The sequence below is a fragment of the Protopterus annectens genome, chromosome 2.part2 (genome assembly GCF_019279795.1).
Source record: "Protopterus annectens isolate FY-2018-M chromosome 2.part2, PAN1.0, whole genome shotgun sequence".
NCBI classification, from domain to species: Eukaryota; Metazoa; Chordata; order Ceratodontiformes; family Protopteridae; genus Protopterus; species Protopterus annectens.
In genome coordinates this window covers 163,139,602-163,162,610 of record NC_056730.1, presented here as the reverse complement: position 1 = coordinate 163,162,610, position 23,009 = coordinate 163,139,602, and the positions used below count along the sequence as shown (strand labels likewise).

General features: G+C 36.6%; 1 protein-coding gene across 1 annotated transcript in view; it reads left to right on the top strand.

Moving 5' to 3' along the window:
* Window positions 1–14,567: 14,567 nt before the first annotated feature.
* LOC122795927 (vomeronasal type-2 receptor 26-like) overlaps window positions 14,568–23,009 on the top strand; it is a 131,200-nt gene continuing 122,758 nt past the window's right edge. The window contains exon 1 of the mRNA XM_044064408.1: window positions 14,568–14,846. Within this exon, the coding sequence (XP_043920343.1) occupies window positions 14,568–14,846 (279 nt within the window). The remainder of the gene's footprint in view (window positions 14,847–23,009) is intronic.

The window sequence follows — 23,009 nt, the reverse complement described above, 5'->3', positions numbered from 1 at the left end:
CTTGGTGAGGGTAGGATGCTACTCAGGGTCAGGGTCATTCCGGCTTGGGCTACGTGATCAGAGAGCTCCTCCATGTCTCTTTTCATGTAGTTCAAAGAGGTACGGCTCAGGTCATTCACACCAACATGGACAATGACAGAGTCATATTTGTACTTGTTCTGGAGTGACCTGAGTGCTTGCATTATGTGGCAGATCCTGGCACCCAACAGGCAACTAACAGTAACTTTCTCCTTGTTCAGCCTAGTGAGTGGGATGTCAGTGTGCCTGACTATAGAGTCACCTATTACTAGTGTGTTGGGTATGTTATTTTGCCTTAAGGGCTGTGATTGTGTGGCATACTGGTTTTGTGAAGTATGTGTTTCATGGTTTGTGTTGGGGGGTGGAGGTTGCTTGGATGTCTGCTTTGGAGGTCTCTCTTGCTTTTGCAGATTTTTATTTAGATCCTCCAAGTATGTTTTTGTGTATTTATGTGTGTTTTTTGCCAGTGCTGGTTTCATAGGTCTATGTGAGACTGGTGGTGTGATGCAAGTAATTCCCTTCTCCTCTTGACTACTTGGTCCAGTCTTGGGTTGAGAGAGCTAAGCCTCCAGTTTGGCTGTATAACTGCATCTCTTGCATGTATTAGTGTTTGGTGGAAGGAGTAGAGGGTTGTCTGTGTACATGAGGCAATTGTAACATTGCCTCAAAATGCCCAGATTCACCATTTGGACTAGAGAGTACACCTGAAACTGCCTTTTGGGCATGCCTGGAAAGGTACAGTGAGCTGTTTTACTGATTGGCTGGTAAGGTCAAATAGAGAGCCTTGTCCTTCTCTACAGTATAGGGGGGTCTAGTGCTAAGGTTTATTAGTGCTTGCTATGAGTTTTGGGCAAGTGTCGGGATGAGAAGTGAATGATTTGAGTGCTTAAGTTGAAAGTTTGTCTAGTTCCAAGGGAAAATTTGAAGAGTAGACTTTGTGGAGCCAGGAATAGTTATACCCTAGCTGACCAGTGCTGCCTGGTGTGCAAAACCTTGCAAATGCGTGTTTTATAGCAGGGAAATGAAAGATATATAAATTTTCACAAAATGGCCAATAAACTACTAATTTCTGGGCTGAAACCACTCCTCCAGGGACAGATAGGCTGCTCAAAGCTCCCTCTCTCACAGTGAACAGAGAAACTTCCTTCTATCCAAGTAAGGTATGGGTAAACACAGAAACTTGTAACACAGCCCTGAATTCAGCACTAACCTGAAAACTGGACTAAACTAGCTTAGAAAGGTGGGAAAACAAGTATTTTTTTCAGAAAATAAAGCAGATACAATCAAAAAAACACTTTAAATGCACAGAAATGCTATCACATTTGAGTGTGTAGCCTACAACAGTTAAACAGGTAATTTAAACACAAAAATGACTTTGTTAAAGTGCAGGCAGTAAAATAAGTACAATATGTAGCTGAAACAAGCTTTTTAAATCACAGAAGCTCTAGAAAATCTGCATTTTAGGTGGAATAAGCTAAAGGCAGCAGAAAAATGCAGAAAAATGATACTTAATCACTCCACAATCTCTCTTTTGTCTCTCTGCTGCTGTAGAACTCTGCAGGGCACCAGGCAGGAGCTTGCTGAGCTATATACTAGCACAAAATCCTTGCAAATGCGGGTTTTATAGCAGAGAAATGAAAGAGATAGAAATTAGCCCAAAATGGCAAATAAACTACTAATTTCTGGGCTGAAACCACTCCTCCAGGGACAGATAGGCTGCTCAAAGCTCCCTCTCTCACAGTGAACAGAGAAACTTTCTTCTATCCAAGTAAGGTATGGGCAAACACAGAAACTTGTAACACAGCCCTGAATTCAGCACTAACCTGAAAACTGGACTAAACTAGCATAGAAAGTGGGAAAACAAGCATATATATATTTTATTTCAGAAAATAAAGCAGATACAATCAAAAAACACTTTAAATGCACAGAAAGGGCTATCACACTTGCGTGTGTAGCCTACAACAGTTAAACAGGTAATTTAAACACAAAAACGACTTTGTTAAAGTGCAGGCAGTAAAATAAGTACAATATGTAGCTGAAACAAGCTTTTTAAATCACAGAAACTCTAGAAAATCTGCATTTTAGGTGGAATAAGCTAAAGGCAGCAAGAAAATGCAGAAAAATGATACTTAATCACTCCAAACTCTCTCTTTTGTCTCTCTGTTGCTGTAGAACTCTGCAGGGCACCAGGCAGGAGCTTGCTGAGCTGTATACTAGCACAAAAACCTTGCAAATGTGGGTTTTATAGCAGGGGAAAGAAAGAGATAGAAATTAGCCCAAAATGGCCAATAAACTACTAATTTATAGGCTGAAAACACTCCTCCAGGGACAAATAGGCTGCTCAAAGCTCCCTCTCTCACAGTGAACAGAGAAACTACCTTTTATCCAAGTAAGGTATGGGCAAACACAGAAACTTGTAACGCAGCCCTGAATTTAGCACTAACCTGAAAACTGGATTAAACTAACTTAGAAAGACGGGAAAACAAGCATTTTTTTTGTTTTTTTCAGAAAATAAAGCAGATACAATAAAAAAAACAAACACTTTAAATGCACAGAAATGACAATCTCTCATTAACTGGGAAAACTATTTGTGTACCAACACCTTTGCCCAGCAGTTCTTGGAATTCATAAATTCCAATGCCCTAGTTCAACTAATCCATAGTCCCATCAGGGGCTCCAATATCCTAGACCTGGTCATTACCAATATGGAAAATCAATGCTCCACACCTATGGTCACCCCCTCGTTGGTCAGGTCTGACCATAAGCTAATCACCCTTGACATCCACATCCCTCCCCCACCCACCAGTAAGGGAACTTCTGTAAAAAAACTTCTCCAAAGGCAACTTCATGCTACTCAAGTCAGAAGTAACAAACCTCATGACACCCATGTAGATGGGAACTGAAAGCTCGACTGCTGAATCCTACACTAAGGCACTGTATGAGCACATGCACGTATGCATGAATCATGCCATCCCAAATAGATCCAAGATGCTCTCCTCAAAAAAAAAGGAAGCCAATCTGGTGGTCCCCTGCCATAAACAAACTTTACAACAAAAGGAAGAAACTGTTGCAGAAAAGAGGAAAATTCCAGGATGCAAAAAACTCCCTTACCAGCCTCAGTAAGAAGCTGAGATCCCTCATAAAATCCTCCAAAGCTAGTTAAGAAAATACAATTGCCAAAGATTCCAAAGACAACAACAAGGCATTCTATACCTATGTCAAGAATCTAAATGGCAATGCTCAGATCTGCTCTGAGCTACAACAGAATGCCATTAAATATACTGATCCGAAGGATATTGCCAGTATCCTGGCAGATCGATTCAGTGTCAACTTCACCCCCTCTCACCCCCTAAAGGGCCCATCTCAATACTGAAAGATTGCCAAATTCCAGTAATAATGGCCACACAGGTAAAAACTGCACTCTCCAAAGCCAAGAATACAGCTTTCATGGGAGCAGATGACACCCCGGGCTGTGTGCTACATGTACTACAAAATGAACTGGCACCTCACCTAAGTGTCATGTTTAATCATAGCCTCACCTCAAGCTTCATGCCCACTGAGTGATGCACAGCTACAGTTATCCCACTCAACAAGGGGGATTCACCTTGGATCCTGGGAACTACCGCCTCATCAGTCTGATGAGCCTCATCTGCAAGACCATGGAACGTATTATCATGAAACTTATAAACAAAGACATTGGCAACCTTCAAACACTGGACCCCACCCAGTTTGGGTTCGTGAAGGGCCGATCTTGTCTCCTGAACCTGATTGACTTCTTTGAATCAGTCTCTAAAGTGGTGGACAAGGGTAAGGAAGTCCACACAGCCTAGCTGGACCTTGCCAAGGCCTTCGACACCATCCACCACTCTGGAATCATAGATAAACTTACTAAGCTGGGCATTAATCCCTGCATCACTCGATGGGTTGCCAACTGGCTTACTGACAGGACCCACACTGTAAAAGTAGCCGACTCCAAATCCAGCTCCAGGCAAGTGACAAGTGGAGTAACTTAGGGCTCAGTCCTGGGCCTGCTCTTGTTTGGCCTCTACTGCTCTGAAGTACAGGCCAACACTAAGGGACTCTGGCTAACAAAGTTCACAGATGACTGCAAATTGAGAGCCATTATTGAATTTCCAAATGATGTGGATATTCTACAAAAAGGCCTTACAGAAACAGATGCTTGGTGACAGAGCCATGGGCTCGAGCTCACTGTCAAGAAATGTACAGTTATCCCCTTTGGGGAAAACACATGTACTCGTGAATTACCACATAGGTATTAGTAAACTAAACACCGAAAGTATGATAAGAGACTTAAGGACACAGGTGGACAGTGGTCTTACCTTCAATAACCACATCGCCACAACAGTCAGGAAATCCTTCTATGTAGCACACCTCATCACTAAGGGCTTTTCATCCAGAAAAAAGGAGGTCATTGTCCCACTGTACTCATCCCTCATTAGACCCATTATAGAATGCGGGTCTATATTATATTTTCAAAAGTTTCATACATTGAACACCATATGGTTGACACCATATGAGCGATGTATGAAATTTCAAAAATATAATAAAAAAATATAAAAAACTATACTTACCTAAAAGCTGTAGGCAGGGTGGCAAGCCCCCCTGCACCCCCCACACCCCTGCTACTTAAATATTCTTACTCTGAGATCGCACTGCATTGAAGTAAAGGGAAAATATTCCCTACAGCAATTTCCATGTTATGCACACGATGTTTTGACATTTCGACCAATCGGGTTTGCTCAATACGCGTTCACCATTTACAATTTTCGATCATGCAATAGGAACCCATAGAATGCAATGCCCTGTTTGGTATGTACCTCTCAAGACATGTGCAACAACTGGAAAGACCACAGAAATACCTCACTAAAAGAATCAGAGGCCTAAAGCAGATGCCCTATGCTGACTGTCTAAAAAAACTCCAGCTATATTCTATCACATATCGTCTACTCAGAGGTGATCTCTTCTTAACTTACAAGGCCATGTCAAACCCAGAGCTGTTGGACATGCTACACTTAAAGAGATCCCAATCCCTCAGAGCCACACGCTCCAGGGATCTAAATCTTGTCATCACAATGAACAAAACATACTGGAGGAATAGATTCCTGACCCAGAGACTCCCATGACTTTGGAATAAACTGCCCATACATGTCAAGCAGAGCACCACTTTGGCCCTCTACAAAAGGAACCTAGACGATTGGATGGGAAACTGGAAATTCACCCCGGGGATCACGTCAGTCACCCTGCTAGGCAGGGATCCAGGAAAGTAAATATTGTGGGAAGAAATAGCCAGAGAATTGTTATGGCTAGGCTTGTATAGTCCCTAGGGCCAATAACTAGTACCAACCTATGAACCTATAAGTGTGTTATTAAATGGAATGGTTAACTAAGTCAAATGCTTGAGTTAGGTCAATCAAGATCACCCCATTGAGGTCACCCTTATTCATGTTGATGAGTATGTCATCTGTGAAGGACAGCAGTACAGTTATGGTGCTTCTATGTGAACACAAGCTAGTTGTGTAACAAGGGTAGGGTAATGGGGGTAGCTGCCCCAGTTGCAAAGTGTTAGGGGGCAAAGTTGAGAGGTCCTAGCTCACTGGCTGCGTTATTGAATATATTTTTATGTGTTCCACACTGAAATGCCTATAAAGGCTAAAGGCACTTCAGTTCATGCTTCATCTCTTTTTTTTTTCTTGCTCTTCAGTTAGAATTGACAGGTGAGGAAGGGGCATTTACCTGTAGGAAGCACCAATCAGCCAAAGAAGTTATTTATTTATTTAGTTAGTTATTTATTTTTATTTTGTGCACTTTACATGGATAGCTAGGGTGGGGGAATGGATTTGGTTTCTGCAGAAACCAAAAGTCCAGTTTTTCTTTTGCTCTAATTAGAGCGGGGGGGGGGGCATGGATTTGTAGGAAGAAGATATAGAACTAATTGGCTTTCAACAAAGCCAAAGACATTTTTGGTCTTCTCTTGAAGAGCTGAGGTAGTCAGATGCCACTTCAGGAACCAGCACTGAGTGCTAGATGAGACAGCTATGGTTCTGACAGAAACTGTGCTGTTCTAGAAATAGTAAGTAGCATTTGCTTAGGCAGAATAAACCAAACTGGTTTTTAAGTATTTTACCCAAGGAAGGAAGGATAGAGATGAGATGGAATAGGAATACTGAGCAAGGTTTGGGGTCTTTGGAAAAAGATGTGATGAAGGAAGATTTACATATGGCGAGTTTAGTGTTAGTTGTTATGTTGAGGTTCTAGATACAGTAGAGAGTTGATTATCAGAACTAATCGGGACCTAGGGTAATTCGGATAATCATACATTGAACCAAATAAAAAACTTCTAAAATCTTGTTTTTTCTGCATGCAGGGAATACACGTTTCAACCATTCAGCAATTCCAGTGGACAATAAAGAATATTGTTCACACTCAAGCGGGCTACAAGCTCAAAAAACATGGAGAAGCAAATATGTCTAACATTTACATATTCAGACTTTATGATTTTTCCTACCCCAAAACTTTGGAAGGCTGTGTTCATATAATTGACGTTTCGGATAATCGACGTTCAGATAATCGACTCTCTACTGTATGGTTTTTTTTTTGGGGGGGGGGGTCACTATGAACTCTCTACAGTAGTAGATGAACCAAAGTAAAATGTTGTCAGGCCCAATAGGCCAGTCCAGTGGAATTTACTCAAGTAGAAGAACAATTTACTCGCTTATGATTTTAGAGAAGAAAAAGGGGGAGCTCTGGGAGATTAGGGTGAGCTTCTGTTTGGTGAAGGTGAAATAAAAGTGGGAATAAATGGCTGAAAAATTCTATGAGGAAATCAATAGGAAAGAAAAGTGCAAGTAATGAAGCCAGAAGATGAGAATTGTTTAGGTGGATTGCTGTGCAAGATGTTAATTATTTCTCACCCAGAACTGTTTGGAAGACTACCTGAATAAGATTTGTTTTGACTTGAGATAGTTAGATTTAAGCCTCAATATAGCTTATTTAGTAATATTTTGCAATTTAATGTAGTGCTCCCTATAGTGAAAAGAGGGAATTCTTCCAGTCTTACCAAGCTTCATTATGAAGTTCCATTACAGTTTCTTTTTTTCAGTACTTTTATGAGCCACTCAGCTTTATTGTGTTTAAAGTGCCTGTTGATTAAGTGGAAGTAGGTGTTTTGAAAGTCAAGTAGTATTTCTGTAAGATGGTTGGCAGCTGAGTTAAGATCAGTGAGGCTGAGGAAAGGGTACAGTCAAAAGTGACAAGTTGTACCTATAGTCTGGAAATGTATAGAGGAGGTCTTGGCCTGATGGAAATATTTTTAGTGGGTATCTTATTTTCATATTCTGTATGCTGAAGTTTAAGGGGCAGCAGCCGGTAAAGATGGGTGGGTGTTTGATGACATATTAAATAATGTCAGGGTGGGATATAATAATGAAGTCAAGAAATGAATTGTAATTGTTTTTAAAGTTAGGCTTGGTAGGTTCAGTTACTTTTTGCAGGAGCTGGAGACCAGCTAAAAGCTGTGACATGTAAAGATGTAGTGGGTTTAGGAAGTGTTAAGTTGAAGTTCCCAAGAATAAGCCCACGTTTGTTAGTAGGGATTTAAGATATGATGATTAAGTAATAATCCAGGACTCTGTGTGGGTATATCAGGATTTACCCACGGATGGTGTAGTTTGATCATGAGGGCGAAGCCTGAGTGATTAAATAAAACCAACTGTGGGCAAATCCTGATACACACACACACACACACACACACACACACACACACACACACACACACACACACACACACACACACACACACACACACACACTAGTGGATTATTGCTATTATAGAATAAGATTATTTAAGAAAGAAGTAGCTTACCTTTCTTAAATAATGTGATTGTATAATGGCGCAACAATGTTCCATGCTCTTACTTGCAAAGTGATATATTATGCATGCATTTGGTATGTAAATCTGTATACTTGCACAGTATATCACTTCAGTACAAGTAACAGAATGAAGAAGGCAGCGTTTCTATAATGCTCTCTCTTTTGTCACATCCCCCAGCTGTGTTATATTCTGGTTGTTTTACTCAAAATGAACAAAAATTTCTAAGAAACTATTATAGATTTTAAAAATATTTTAAGGCATAAGGCAGAAATATGAGGAAAATCAGGGAAGTTCTGCAAATATATCAACAATTTACAGATATGGTTATAGTATTGCGAGTAAGCATACTTGTTAATTCCTTAAGAGTTTTATAGAATATTTCTGTTTTGCCTCATATTTTTTTCTATCTCTTGTAAAGTATGGCTCCAAAAATTAACAAGCATATATCAGTGCAGAGTCTGGCCACTCAATAATACTTGAATCGGTGGACTTTTTTGCATCAGTATGTGCTCAATTTACAATGGACGCACTGGTTGGGTTGTCCAATCAGTATGCTTGCTTGTGAATAGTGATGATCCTTTATTTCATAATGAGTTATATAGTATTGGATTTTGCAGGTGATGTGGGAGAGGTATAAATAGGTAACTAGTATAAATAGATGGTGGCAAGAATTAGCAGGGAGTTTATTAATCAACCAAATGGGATCAAGGTCGTTGGAAAGATTGGCTTGTGCAACTACTGTGCAGTTGTGTGGATCTGTGGAACAGCATTGCACCACTTCCAAGTTAAGAATCAGTGTGGTGGAAAGGAAGAAATTAATTATATAAATAACGTTATTTATTTAATAATATATTTGTTTTAGTAATTTAGTATTTAAGACATGAATCAAATTAATTGGATTCTTCCAATTTATTTTCTTTTATTATTTCAGTTCTTTATACTTTATTAATTTTATTTGAATCTGAATTACTTTATTTTTTAAGTCATCTTGGCCATGTTTTAGATTAGGTGACTATACATTTTACCTGCTTGTAGTAACAGTAGTAGTGGCAAATACTTCATTATGTCTTTTATAGTTGTTCTTTACTGTTTGTACTGGCATCTTTGTTGGTAGTGATCACCATTTGTCATTAGGTAGGGTTAGACTGGCACTGTGACAGCTGAACAGATCCAGCAAGCCATAACTTGTAGTGAGTGTGTCCATGGAACGTCTAACCAATGCTCCTTGTAGAATGAGTTCATTTCCCTCCTTCAGAAGAATTTCTCCCATGTACCTGTAGAGATTAGGGCTGTGAATTCTAATCAGACCTGGTTTCAAGACATCAGAAAATGGAGAAGTGGAATAGAGTTCTGACCAAAAGATGTTTATTGCTTAAGGTGTTAATTGTAGGATCCATGTTGCACATTAGTGGTGAGGGAAGATGCCACATTAAAAAAGAAACAGTCCATGCCACATTAGTCAGAGGGGGCTCTGAATATGATAGCTACTAACAAGCCAAAAAGGAAGTAGGTGGAGCAGTATTCAAAGTAAGGGCTTAGGTCTAGGATATGTTTGACTAGGTCATACAGACTGACTTTAAGATGGCCCCTAAGGTGTTCTGGCAAATGATTGGTTGAATCAGGTAGGGGAGGAGGGATAATGTTCAAGCTATTCTCAGCAAAAGTGAAGATATGATGACCTCATCTTGAACATTGTAAACCTATGAAAATAACACTTTAAAGAACTTCAGAATCTGTTGGATGCACCCTCCTTTGAAGAAAAAGTGACTGAAGCAGGTTTTGTAGCTATGCTGGTAGCAGTGATTAAACAAGTCTACCCTAGCACAGTTGCAGAGTCTGATGAGCTACAGTGTTTGGGTAATGTGGCTAACGTGCCTTTACTGTGTTCATGGGAGGCTGGTGCTGCATATCTAGACTGGTAGACTAAAGTAGTAGTCCCTTTTCCCCTTCCTGTTCCACCTTAGTCATGAATACCAACCTTAACCCTGCCTGTGCTCCTACCTTCAACCCTACACTGTAACAGCAACTCATGCAAATTATCATAAGAAAAGCAACTTTTCCTAACAGTACCATTGCACAAAACACTTGGACACATATATCCTATACATTACACATGCACAACACTAAAACAATCCTCTTACCTAGCCCCTACTCTAAACCTAACCTGAAACACCAGAACATACATACACACACCACAGAGGTATATACACAAAAATTATCTTGTTACTTAACCCATTTTCTAACTGCAACCTGCAAGCAGTCACACACATACTCCCACCCTTCAGATATACACCAACTTACCTCTTTCGATAAAAAAAAATTGGAAACATGAACATTCAATAAAAACAACAGACAGTTCACTTGGTTGAGCAAAACATGATTCAACCAAGTAAGCTGATACAATATATAAAGCAATCAAATTTTAAAGGCGAAGAGAAATATTCAATATTCTCTCTTCTCTTGCACTTTTGGTCTTTTGTCTTCTTCCATGTTTCAATTCTTGACATTTCAGTAGGAAAATCGGAGAATATCAAATAATTGCATACAATGATGAGTTTTACAAACACAGCAGAGTGGCAATGAAAATTTAAAATACAGAGTAATAATGGAAATACAGCAGGTAAACACATACAAAAGAGGTTTTATACTCAAAACATGCATTCTGGTGATAAGAAGTAGAGAGTGAGCTGTCTGCTTGTACACGGAGAAAAGGAGGCATAGAGAATGTAAATAGTTTGAGAACAGATGGGTATGTGTTACTACAGGAAAAAAAGTAGAAAGAAAGGTCTTAATTATGGAAATCTATTATTGAATTTACTACCGAGAGGGGACAAATTGATAAATATTCTCTAAAGGAAATCTATTATTGAATTTACTACTGAGAGGGGATAAATTGATAAATATTCTCTAAAGGAAATCTATTACTGAATTTACTACTGAGAGGGGATAAATTGATAAATATTCTCTTAAGGGTGAGAATAAGGGGATGAGCAGAGGAGGACATGGGAGTAAAATGGGTAAAGTCGCAGTACATAAGTTTTAATAGTGAGCTGTTAGAAAATAGTTGTGCCAACAGAGAGCTGTTAGAAAAGAGTTGTACCAATGTAGGCTTTGAAGAAAAGCAGTTAGGCTGAAGTTAGATGGTGATAAAGGGACTAAGTTATGTTATTCTGGAGAAGCAGGGGTACTGAAATGTTTCTGGAACTGGGAATAGTATTTGTATCTTTTACGGTTTAGGGTATGGATTTCCAAATGTTATGGCCTAGGAATGGAGATATTTTGGTTGCTGTATGTCCTAGTCAAGGTGGTTTGGGGATAGGGGTGATGTCTCAGACGAGATCTTATACTATTAGTTATTTCACTAGTTATGAATCTTCCTGCAAGATGAAATAAGGAGTTTTGGTTTACTGGATTAGAAGCCAATTTGCTTTTTTGAGTAAAGACCAGTGGTTTTGTTTGAAGAGAAGAAAGGTTCCTTTTTAAGGCACAGACAATTAACAGGAGAGCATATTCAAGCTGTGTAAAGTGTATTTTTTCCTGACAACTTGTCTGCTGATGGAGATAAGAAGTATGATATCTTCTTTGCCCAAAAAATAGTTTGCTGCATTTCTGCTCTAGTTTTGTGAACATGTATTCGAAAGTTAAGGGTTTGATCTAGTCACATTCTTAGATATTTAAATAAGATAGTGATTTCAATGGGAATGTTGTTGTCCAGAATGGAGAAGTTGGAAGGAGAGGAGTTAAGCTTTTGTCACAATCCAAATAGCATGACTTTAGTTTTATTTGCACTTAGTGGTAACTACCTGGAATTTAGCCAGTTGGCCAGGGAAAGAAGGCATTTTTGAAATTGCAGATTAATGTTATGGGAAGATGAATGTGATCTGTAATATGTATATATATATATATATATATATATATATATATATATATATATATGCATCGATATCACATTATTGAAAGTTTACTGAATTGAATCAATAAAGGTTGAACTTTATTGATCGATTAAGTAAAACATCGAATAATGTAAAAAAAAACAAATAAAAAAAAACTAAATGGTGTAGGCAGGGAGGCAAGCCCCTCTGCACCCCCCACACTCCCCTACTTAAATATAACAACTCCAAGACCACACTACATTGAGGTACTTGCACGATGTTCTTCACTTTCGATATTGTTGTGCCGACAATATCAGACTCGATATTGTCAGCTTACGACAATGTGAAGTAGACCCATATATATATATATATATATATATATATATATATATATATATATATATATATATATATATATATATATCATCCGAATGGAGAGTAATGCAAACATGGAGGATGTTGGATGACAGTCTGTTCATACAAAACAGAAAAAGCAGGAATATAAGGGTACGTTGAGTTTGGAGGAGCAGAATATTTTAGCACTGAATATGTGGTGAGAAAAAATTGGGGAGTCACTAGGATACTTTAGTTCTGTTACCATGGGAATGTAGTGCAGTTTGGAGGAGTTAATGGACAACTATGTCAAAAGCTGTACTTAGATACATAAATATGACTCCTGTCAGTTGATCCTTACCTATACACATTGGGATACTATCAGTTAGTGTCCAGGCAGCTGCCACTGTACTTCAGGTGACCCAGAATCCATTTTGGTTGGGAGACAGCAGTGCATGGCAAGAGATATAGTTGGAGAGTTGCGCATACATTAGTTTCTTGAGTTTCTTGCCAAGCATTGGGAGTATTGATATGAGTATAAAATCTGACCAAGTTTGCAGGTTATTTAGTTTTGGGATAATTTTAATAATGGTGTCTTTCAACATCTCAGGAAAGGTACTGTCGCTGAAGCAGAGGTTATAGACACATTTTAGAGGGTAAGAAATATGTTCTGCAAAGAGTTTTCATAGGTAAACACTAAGCTATCATTTTACAGACAATTACACGCCTAACCAACAACCACAATTAAACCCTGCACCTTGTATCTGTGAGGTAAAGACCATAATCATAATGTCAGTTATCCTTAAACCATGGCTGCAGGTCATCTGAGTCTGGTGGGATGTCACTCAATATTTTATTGACTATATTTTCAGTGTCAGTTGTAGTGATTGCTTTCACATAGAAAAGAGGGGAGGGTTCAGGTAAATGGGTCTGAGTATGGAACATTTGGTAGCATGGTAGGGAGTGGAGTGGGATGTTGGGTGAAGTTATTGAGAAAACTTTCAAGACAGTGCTCCTTAGGGGGTTATGTAGGGGTTGGTGGTATAGGAACTTTTATTTGCACTTCCAAGTATTTGTTTATTTTGGAGCCAGAATTTTTAGAGGTTGGCAGAATTGTGTGATGTTGTGGTCTTTTTGGTATATTGCTTTGTGCCTTCTGATGATTTTTTTTTTTTTTTCAACTGGGATACATATGCTAATACATCTTTACTTGGCCTTTGATGTGTTGGTTTGTCTCCATGTTTCCTAGGTTTCATCATCATCATCATCAATCCCCTTTTTCCCCATTTTCTACATGGGGTTGGTGTGCCATGTGAACTGTTGACATGTTTCTAGATTTATTGCCACTTTCCTACCTTCTTTGACAATTATGCCTGACTATTTTAGGCTTTCTCTCTTACAATCCATTAATTTCTGTGCTGGATGTGCTTGTTACCTCTCTGTCCAAAATTTTTTTCTTCATATTGTCTTCAGCTTTTCTGCACAAATGCCTGAATGACTGTAATCTGCTCTTTGTCTGCAGTTGGATCTTCTTTGGCTTATTCTCTGATGTCCTTATTTCTTTGTCTGTCCTACAGTGTGCATCTTACCACCCATTTCAGGTACTTTATCTCCATCTCCAGTAATTAATGATTAACTGCAGTCATCCGTAAATTACCATGGCAGAATAAAGGAGACACTGTGGATGTTCTGACGACAGGAACTGGTATGGGGTATATGGTGTGTGGGCATGTGTTTGTGTTTTACTGTTTATATGTATGAAAGTGACTAAGGGAAGGTATCTCTATTATACAATGCAGCCGTGACTGTTAACTACTGCAGGGAAGTGTTCATCTGCACTTATGGTAGTTAAGGGTAATGCATAGATATGCAGATTAACTGATAATAAGGTCTTTCATCACTGTGAGTAATGTGTCTATGAATCACAAAATACTACATTATAGAAACGTGACCTTTCTACAGTACTCCTTAATGTGAGCTGTAGACAGTTTAATGAATCCTCAGGAAAATAGTGATGCATTTTATTATATTAAGAATCATTTTATGCAGATGTACATCTTTCTTTTCTTGAGTAACTTAAAACATGACCAGTAATGAAAACTGCCAGTAGGAAATAGAAAATTCTGTACTAAACAGTAAGCATCAAAATAGAAAGCATTATTACCGTATACGCAACATTGTAAAATGGAGAAATTTAATTTTAGTAGAGACAAAACAGATGAGACATTTGTTATATATAGCTTTTATTTTAGGAAAAGTATTTTAAATTTGCATAACACGAGTGACCATTTAACATCAGTTGCAAAGAGCAAAATCCCACTGCTGCTACTGCTGTATTTCTGTTACCTTAAACATTTGGAATCTTAAGCTAATATGATCTTTTTTATTTAGTCGGGTCATTTTAAATCTTTAAATGGAGCACGTAAAATATTTTCTTTTAGTAATCTGTATGAATGTCTTCACAGCTAGTAGAAATATTTCAAAAATGTTGTTTGCACTTACAGCTTTTACACTATCTAAGGAATATCCACTTTAAAAATAAGGATGGACAGGAGGTGTTTTTTGATGCGAATGGTGATGGTCCCCTGCATTTTGATGTATTAAATTGGCAGCTGAACTCTGAGGGTGCCAGAAGGCTTGTAAACGTTGGAAGATATGAGCCACATCAACACCAGGACCAAGAACTCGTCATCAATGACAGCGCCATCCTGTGGAGTGGAGGCTACACCCAGGTTGCCTATAAGTTTCATTTGTGCTGCATAATACTTAACCCTTGACAATTTTAGAGTAATATTCAGCTGAGGCATACATGCAATATCTGGTCTTAAACTGATAGTCCATTTTACATTAGCATTTGAACACTTAGGCATCTTGTACTAATAATTGTGGAATATGATGCATTACTTTAACCATGGGGCAGTATGTAGAAAACTCATATAATAACAGTTTTAACAGATGACTCAGAACTCACATTATATATCAGATATTGTTATTAGAACAGCTCTGGACACACTTTGATTCAAATTTTGGTACAACTGCTACTTAGCTCTAACTGACCGTTATGTGCTAAGTCAAAGAAATCTACTTCTAATCATGCTATTCGATTCCTGATTTGAACGTATATTCACACTGTGGTGATAAAGGCACTGGCAGTCTCAATTTTGCCATTATGCAATATATATTTTATTTTCTCTGCTCTTTGAAGTGTGATGTTCATAACGCTATCTACTTAGAAGATGATAAGTGAAAGAGACTCATGCTTGCATTGTGAGTATCTACTGTAAAACTTTCTCTTTGTGAAGGCAAGCAAGATGTGCTCCAGACTCCTCCTAGCTCACTTGTTACCTTTCATCCAGAGAACCCTACACAAATATTATATAGTTATAGTTGCCATATATCTGTTGATATCAACATGGTTCTCAAACAATCCCAACAGACTGACTGTTAAATACTCACTTCAAGGAAAAAACTATCTTACACTTGTAGAAGGTTTACCAGTGGAAAAGTGAAGCAAATGAAGAAAAAGACCTCTGGTATTCCACCACAGCAAAAATCCACCACAATAGAGTCCTGTGTCAAACAGCAAGCAAATTTAATGCAAAAAGTAAAAACAACATTAAAATTCCATAGTGATAAAATGATAAGCGCTTTTGTCTATTTAGCCTTCTTCAGATCATTATCTTTTGGTTGTAATGCTTAGTATTTATACTGGAAACTAACCAATAAGGTTTAAAATCAATTTTCTTCTAAACTAATCATGTCAATTCATTCTTATTCTTTATTAGAATATCCAGTAATCTTTCTTTGCACTACTAAGTAGCCAATAGCTATGATTTAAAATTGGCGCCAAAATTATGCTAATGTACTATGTTGGCCCATCCTACTTCAGCTATATGCTAATATGCACTTCTCTGCCTAGTTTTTTACTGGCTATAAGTGCTGAATGTATCTTTCCAATAGATTTAGTTTTACATAGCTTCCCTGTTTCCACTTTGCTGCCATCCAGTGGCCAAAGTGTAATACTAGCTTTTTAAAAGTTTTTCAGAAGCATTTGTTTCCATATTTTATTGCATGGCTTCCCTGTTACCACTTTGCTGCCATCTAGTGGCCAAATTGTAATACTAGCTTTTTAAAGATTATTCAAAAGCATTTATTTTATTTTTCTTTGTTTGTCATGTATAAACTTATTATAATTAACTTCAACTAACAGGTCACTTTTCCAGCATTTTTATATATAAAATCTTCTTTTACAGTTATCTATTTCTCCAGATATATAAAACAATTCTTATATATGACTACCAAACTATTAAAATATTACTGACACAGCCAAAAGCATGGTCACTATGTCAACTCTGCTTCCATCAGCACAGAGATGCATAACTGCACATTACAATTTTATAACCTTTTACTACATATATAGAGAGTCCATTATTCACTAAATAATCTCTAGATATATAAATATATGGAATGATGTCCATATTCACTGCCTTGATAGAAAACAATGTCCAAATATACCTGTTATGGAACTATCACTATTATGAGGCGAAAGCATGTATACATCCTTGGTGAAAAGCAATATTCAATCTACAGTACTTTCCATATCAGAATTAATGAATATTATTATACTTATTAAACATATTAATATGCTTGTTGTTTTGTATATGATAAACCTAACAAAACTAAAATATATACATTATTATTATGTCTTAATATCAGCTAAAAGGAAAAATATATATATATATAGATTTGATCTAAATAAACATAAAATATAAGTTTAGTGATTCTGAGTGGTGATAGTATTCCTTCTAGTTTTTAATATAGGTTTCAATGGAACTATAGTGTTTAGTTCAGGGGGACGATTTGCTCTCATGTTAATTATCCAAGATATTTCATGTAGTTCAGTTCGATTATGGACATCTCCTCCTCTATTAGTCTGGATAACAGTTTCAATTGCTTTAAAAAGGAAGGAATGAGTCGGATTTTGTCTGCTAGTGCATTGTTTGGTTCCTTTTGTTGTATATCTCTTAAGTGTCGTAGTATACAATCTTTAAGCTTCTGATCTGTCTTGCCTATGTATAAAGCATTGCATTGATGGCAAGTAGCCAAATACACTAGATGTGTTGTGGTGCAATCAGCATATACATTGAAGTGATATTGTTTATTTCCATAAGTGGAGACAAGACATTTGAACTGTCAATGTAAGGGCAAGCTTTGCATCTACTACATTTAAAAGTGCCCCTTCTGTCTGAATGTATATTTTGTGTGGTGGTACCATCTCTATTGTATAGGAGTCTTTTCAAAATTTTCTTGTTTTTATAATGAAATCTTGGTTGCTCTCCTACTATATGTTTAATTTTCTCATCCATTGTTAATATTGACCAATGTTTTCTTATTATATCACATATCTGTTTGTTGTCTGAACTATAAGTTAACAGACAATTTAACTGTGGAATATGGTTATCAGAAACAGTGGCTTGCTGTGAGGAAGTGTTCTTCTTGGAGAAATAAGGTTGGCCTCTGCCTTTCCTTATTTCCTGAAAATTTTGTTTGAGTCTTAAATTTTTATCTGAGTAGAACCTTTCCTTAAGGTATCTCCGTACTTTGCATTGTTCTTCAACAAATTCCTCATCTTTAGTACATAATCTAGATGCCTGTAGGACTTGATTTTCATAGATGTTTTTAAAAATATGTCCAGGGTGCATACTTTGTTTATGTAAATAATGGTTTCTCCAGGTGTCTTTCCTATAGATGCTTGTATTTATACCTTCCTTAGAATCTAGATGGACTTTTACATCCAAAAAATCTATTTCTTGATATGATGAACTTGCTTTGAATATAAGAAAATTGGTACTTCCATTGATGTAATCAACATAGCTATTCAGCTCTTCCATCTTTCCTTGCCATAAAATAAAGACATCATCAACAAAACGACCATAGTATAGTTGAAGTAGGAGCCATATGTTATTTTCCTAGAAGATGATTTCTTTCTCCCATTCAGCTAATACCAAGTTTGAATAACTATTAGTACATGGCGTACCCATGACTACTCCCCATGTTTGTAAATAGAAGTCTTATCCATAGATAAAGATGTTGTTTTCTAGAACAGGTTCTAGCAGAGCACATATTGGATCTGCTGCTATATTGTGTCTTCTTAGGAAAGTATTAATAGCATGCAAACCATAGTCATTAGGAATAACTGTGAACAAACTGTTAATTTCCATGGTTACCAATATAAGATTTTCAAACACTGTCAAGTATTTAGTTTGTTCAAAGAAATCACTCAAAAATTGGCCAGTGTCTTTCAAAACTGCCTTTGCAAACGGTAATGCCTTTTTCAACTCATTTTCTATAAACATAGATAGTGGTTCCGTTATCCATTCTCCAGAGACAGTCTACCAGAGGCAATGGGTCGTAAAGGAGGATCATGTAAGTCTTTATGAATTTTGGGTATTCCACTTATACTAGGGTATAAAGGATGAGGTGTATCAAAAAATTCATATTGTTCTTGAGTAATAAGTCTTTCCATTAAAAGTTCATATAAGATGCTACAAAAGAATATAATTCTTGTTGAAACATCCTTCTTATTCAGTTTTTTATATGTGTGTTGGTCTTCCAACATTGTTGTCATTTTGCTCTTGTACCACTCAGCTTCCATTATGACTATGCATCCTCCTTTATCCGCTGGTTTTATAACTAAATTATCTGAATGTCTAAGTTGTTTTAAAGCTTCATTTTCTTTGGCTGTCATGTTATAAAAAGTACATTTCTTTTTATTAGTAGAGTTCCTAGTTTCAAAGATCTCTTCTTCACATAATCTTGAAAAGAGCTCAACCAATGGAGGATTTACTGGAGTAAAAGTACTTTGCTTTCTGAAAGAGGGTTTGTATGTGTTATTTTGACCAAAAAAGCATTTCAATGAGATGTTTCTACAAAAAAGTCTAATGTCTGTTATAAATTCATTCAAATCAGATATCAATGATGGTATAAAGGTCAGACCCTTATTTAGTAAGGTCAAAGCTTCATGGCTTAGTTCTGTCTGTGAAATATTTACTACTAGATTAGATGGATTCTCATTCATTTCATAAATTTCTTGCACTTCCACTTTTGGCTCTGAGTTCTCTGAGTTTTGTAGTTGTTCTATTTCATAAAAACCGGTAAAGGCCAGTTTACTGGTGTATGTACTACTCCATCCCTAGGCCTAGTTGTTGGTATAGGGTCATTATGACCTATCAATGATGTATTCTCAGATGATGTTTCATGAGATATGGAAATATTAGCATTGACTTCCAATAAGTCATTAGGAAAGGTATCTCTTCATTCATGTGAACTAGTGGTTGGTATTTTCTGTGTAGTCGGATCCATGCCTTCTAGCTGTATGTTTGCTCTTTCTATGTTATCTCCATTTTTTCTTATTGATGTTATGTTTCTTCCTCCATTGGTGATTTCCTCTTTAGGCCATTCGAAAATGTTACCATTCGCAAAATCTCAGTGGTCACTTGCCAATTTTTTGATTTTCTGTTGCTTCAATTTAGTATCGTAAGTATTGAGATTATGTTGTAATCGTTCTAGTTCATGTACTTGTTCTTCCTTTAAATCCAATTTCTCTAGCTCTTCTTGTTTGGTTACAATAATGGATGAGTTTTTATCTTCTTCTGGTTTAAAAAAACTCTATAATTAATTCCATTTGTCTTTGGCTAGTCTCACGGTTAATTGCTTGCCATTTGGCCAATAGTTCTGGGTATGCATTGCCATATGAAGGCACGCATTTGATCTGCATCCCTCAAGGAACTATTTTATGATATATACAGGCTTCCAGATGAAACTGTTGCCATTGTAGTCTTTTTAGGCAGAAGGAATACCAGAGGTCTTTTTCTTCATTTGCTTCACTTTTCCACTGGTAAACCTTCTACAAGTGTAAGAGTTTTTTCCTTGAATTGTTGTAGTTCTAATCTTACACTGTCCATGGCTGATATTCATTCAAATATAAAAAAAAAAAAAAAACAAGATGTATACAATGTCTCGGCTAACAGGGGAATAACATAATCCCCTGTTAGAGATAAATTTGAATCAAGAAACTACATCTTTGACAACAGTGCTTTCTGATGACTCTAGTTTTAGAAATATCTTATGTGATGTAGAAAATGCTGCCTTCCACCTAAATAGACTGCAATGGCAACGGTTTCATCTGGAAGCCTGTATACATCATAAAATAATCTAACTGAACTACGTGAAATATCTTGGATAATTAACATGAGAGCAAATTGTCCCCCCTGGACTAAACACTATAGGTCCATTGAAAACTATATTAAAAACTAGAAGGAATACTATCACCACTCAGAATCACTAGACTTATATTTCAGGTTTATTTAGATCAAACCTATATATATATTTTTTTCCTTTTAGCTGATAGTAAGACATAATAATAATGCATATATTTTAATTTTGTTAGGTTTATCATATACCAAACAACAAGCATATTGATAAGTTTAATAAGTAAAATAATATTCATTAATTCTGGTATGGAAAGTACTGTAGATTGAATATTGCTTTTCTTCAAGGATGTGTGCATGTTTTCATCTCATAATAGTGATAGTTCCATAACAGGTATATTTGGACATTGTTTTTTATCAAGGCAGTGAATACGGACGTCATTCCATATATTTATATATCTAGAGATTATTTAGTAAATAATGGACTCTCTATGTAGTAAAAGGTTATAAAATTGTAATGTGCAGTTATGCATCTCTGTGCTGATGGAAGCAGAGTTGACATAGTGACCATGCTTTTGGCTGTGTCAGTACTATTTTAATAGTTTGGTAGTCATAGATAAGAATTGTTTCGTATATCTGGAGAAATAGATAACTGTAAAAGAAGATTTTATATAAAAATGCTAGAAAGGCGACCTGTTAGTTGAAGTTAATTATAGTAAGTTTATATATGACAAACAAAGAAAAATAAAATAAATGCTTTTGGATAATCTTTAAAAAGCTAGTATTACACTTTGGCCACTGGATGGCAGCAAAGTGGTAACAGGGAAGCCATGCAATAAAAAATGGAAACAAATGCTTCTGCAAAACTTTCAAAAAGCTAGTATTATACTTTGGCCACTGGATGGCAGCAAAGTGGAAACAGGGAAGCTATGTGAAACTAAATCTATTGGAAAGATACATTTGGCACTTATAGCCAGTAAAACACTAGGCAGAGAAGTGCATATTAGCATATAGCTGAAGTAGGATGGGCCAACATAGCATATTAGCATAATTTTGGTGCCAATTTTAAATCATAGCTATTGGCTACTTAGTAGTGCAAAGAAATATTACTGGATATTCTAATAAAGACTAAGAATGAATTGACATGATTAGTTTAGAAGTCAATTGATTTTAAACCATATTGGTTAGTTTTTAGTATAAATACTAAGCATTGCTACCAAACGATAACAATCTGAAGAAGGCTAAATAGCTGAAAGTGCTTATCGTTTTATCACTATGGAATTTTAATGCTGTTTTTACTTTTTTTCATTAAATTTGCTTGCTGTTTGACACAGGACTCTATCGTGGTGGATTTTTGCTGTGGTGGAATACCAGAGGTCTTTTTCTTCATTAAATACTCACTGGTTGACTTCAGCCATCAGTGTCACATTGCATTTTCTTCACTTTGACTGCTGCACCTTGTGGTGTATGTTCACAGTACTGGAGAAAGAATCATTATATGAGGTCAAAGGGTCTCATCTCTGGAGCACTAATGATGTACAAATTGATGTTCCCATGTTAATTACTATTACTCTTATGGTTCAGGACTGCTATATTTCACATTTTATGTGCCTATGTGAAGCTATTCCAGCAAAAGACTACAGTGACGACCTATTAAACAAATACATCTCTGATGACTGCGCTTGACAGATTGTTAAACAAAGGGGGCCTGCAAAGCATATTTTTGTGCCATGTAGCTTGCAAGTGTAGAAAAATGACATGCAGTTCTTTTAAGTAGATGACTCCACAGAAAAAGGATGCAAGGATGCTTTCTACTACCATCTATCTAATTCATGTTGACATCCTAGATAGTCATTGGACCCTTCATTGATTAAATGGGTACTGATTCTATGCTTTTACATATACTCTTATTGAATTATACAAGTTTCAGTGACACCTCTGTTGTGAACAATGGCTTTGCTACATTTCTGGCAACATGCTCAGCATTACTTGTCCTATTTTAATGTCTTTTGACTCTGTTTTATGTTCTGTCCACCATTTAGGATATTGCAGATTTGTACTGTGCCTTAAAAGTCTAACATTTAACAAAGGAGTTAATTAAATAATATCATTAATATAACAGAGAAGCAGTGATTGTTGCACTGGTGTGAAAGTATTATTTATTTATCACACTTTGTTAACTAATAGACTAGTTTCCCCTAGAAGGTAGTACATATATATAGAGTGTAATTATAAACTTCAGAAACCAGCTGCAGTGTTAATAATGCAAAGGGAGTGAACTGGGCAATTATCAGAGGCAAATATGCAAAAGTGTGACTTCACATAGCAAGTAACTAGCGATGCATATGTAATGGCACAATAATACATCTTAAACCATTATAAAAAAAAGAAAAGAAAAGAAAACATCAATCAATGCATTACCTAATCTTGTTCTGGAAAAGAGTATATGCATCCCAAATGTCTGAATATGCAGAGAGGTATTTGCAATGCAGAAATGATGGAGAATTGCAGGTAACTCCAGACACTTGGAAGGTGATTAACATTTTCATGTACCCACTAAGTCCTCTTTTCAATGCCACATAAGGGATATATATATATATATATATATATATATATATATATATATATATATATATATATATATATAATATGGGAAGCATATTACTACTCAGCAAGGAGGTATAA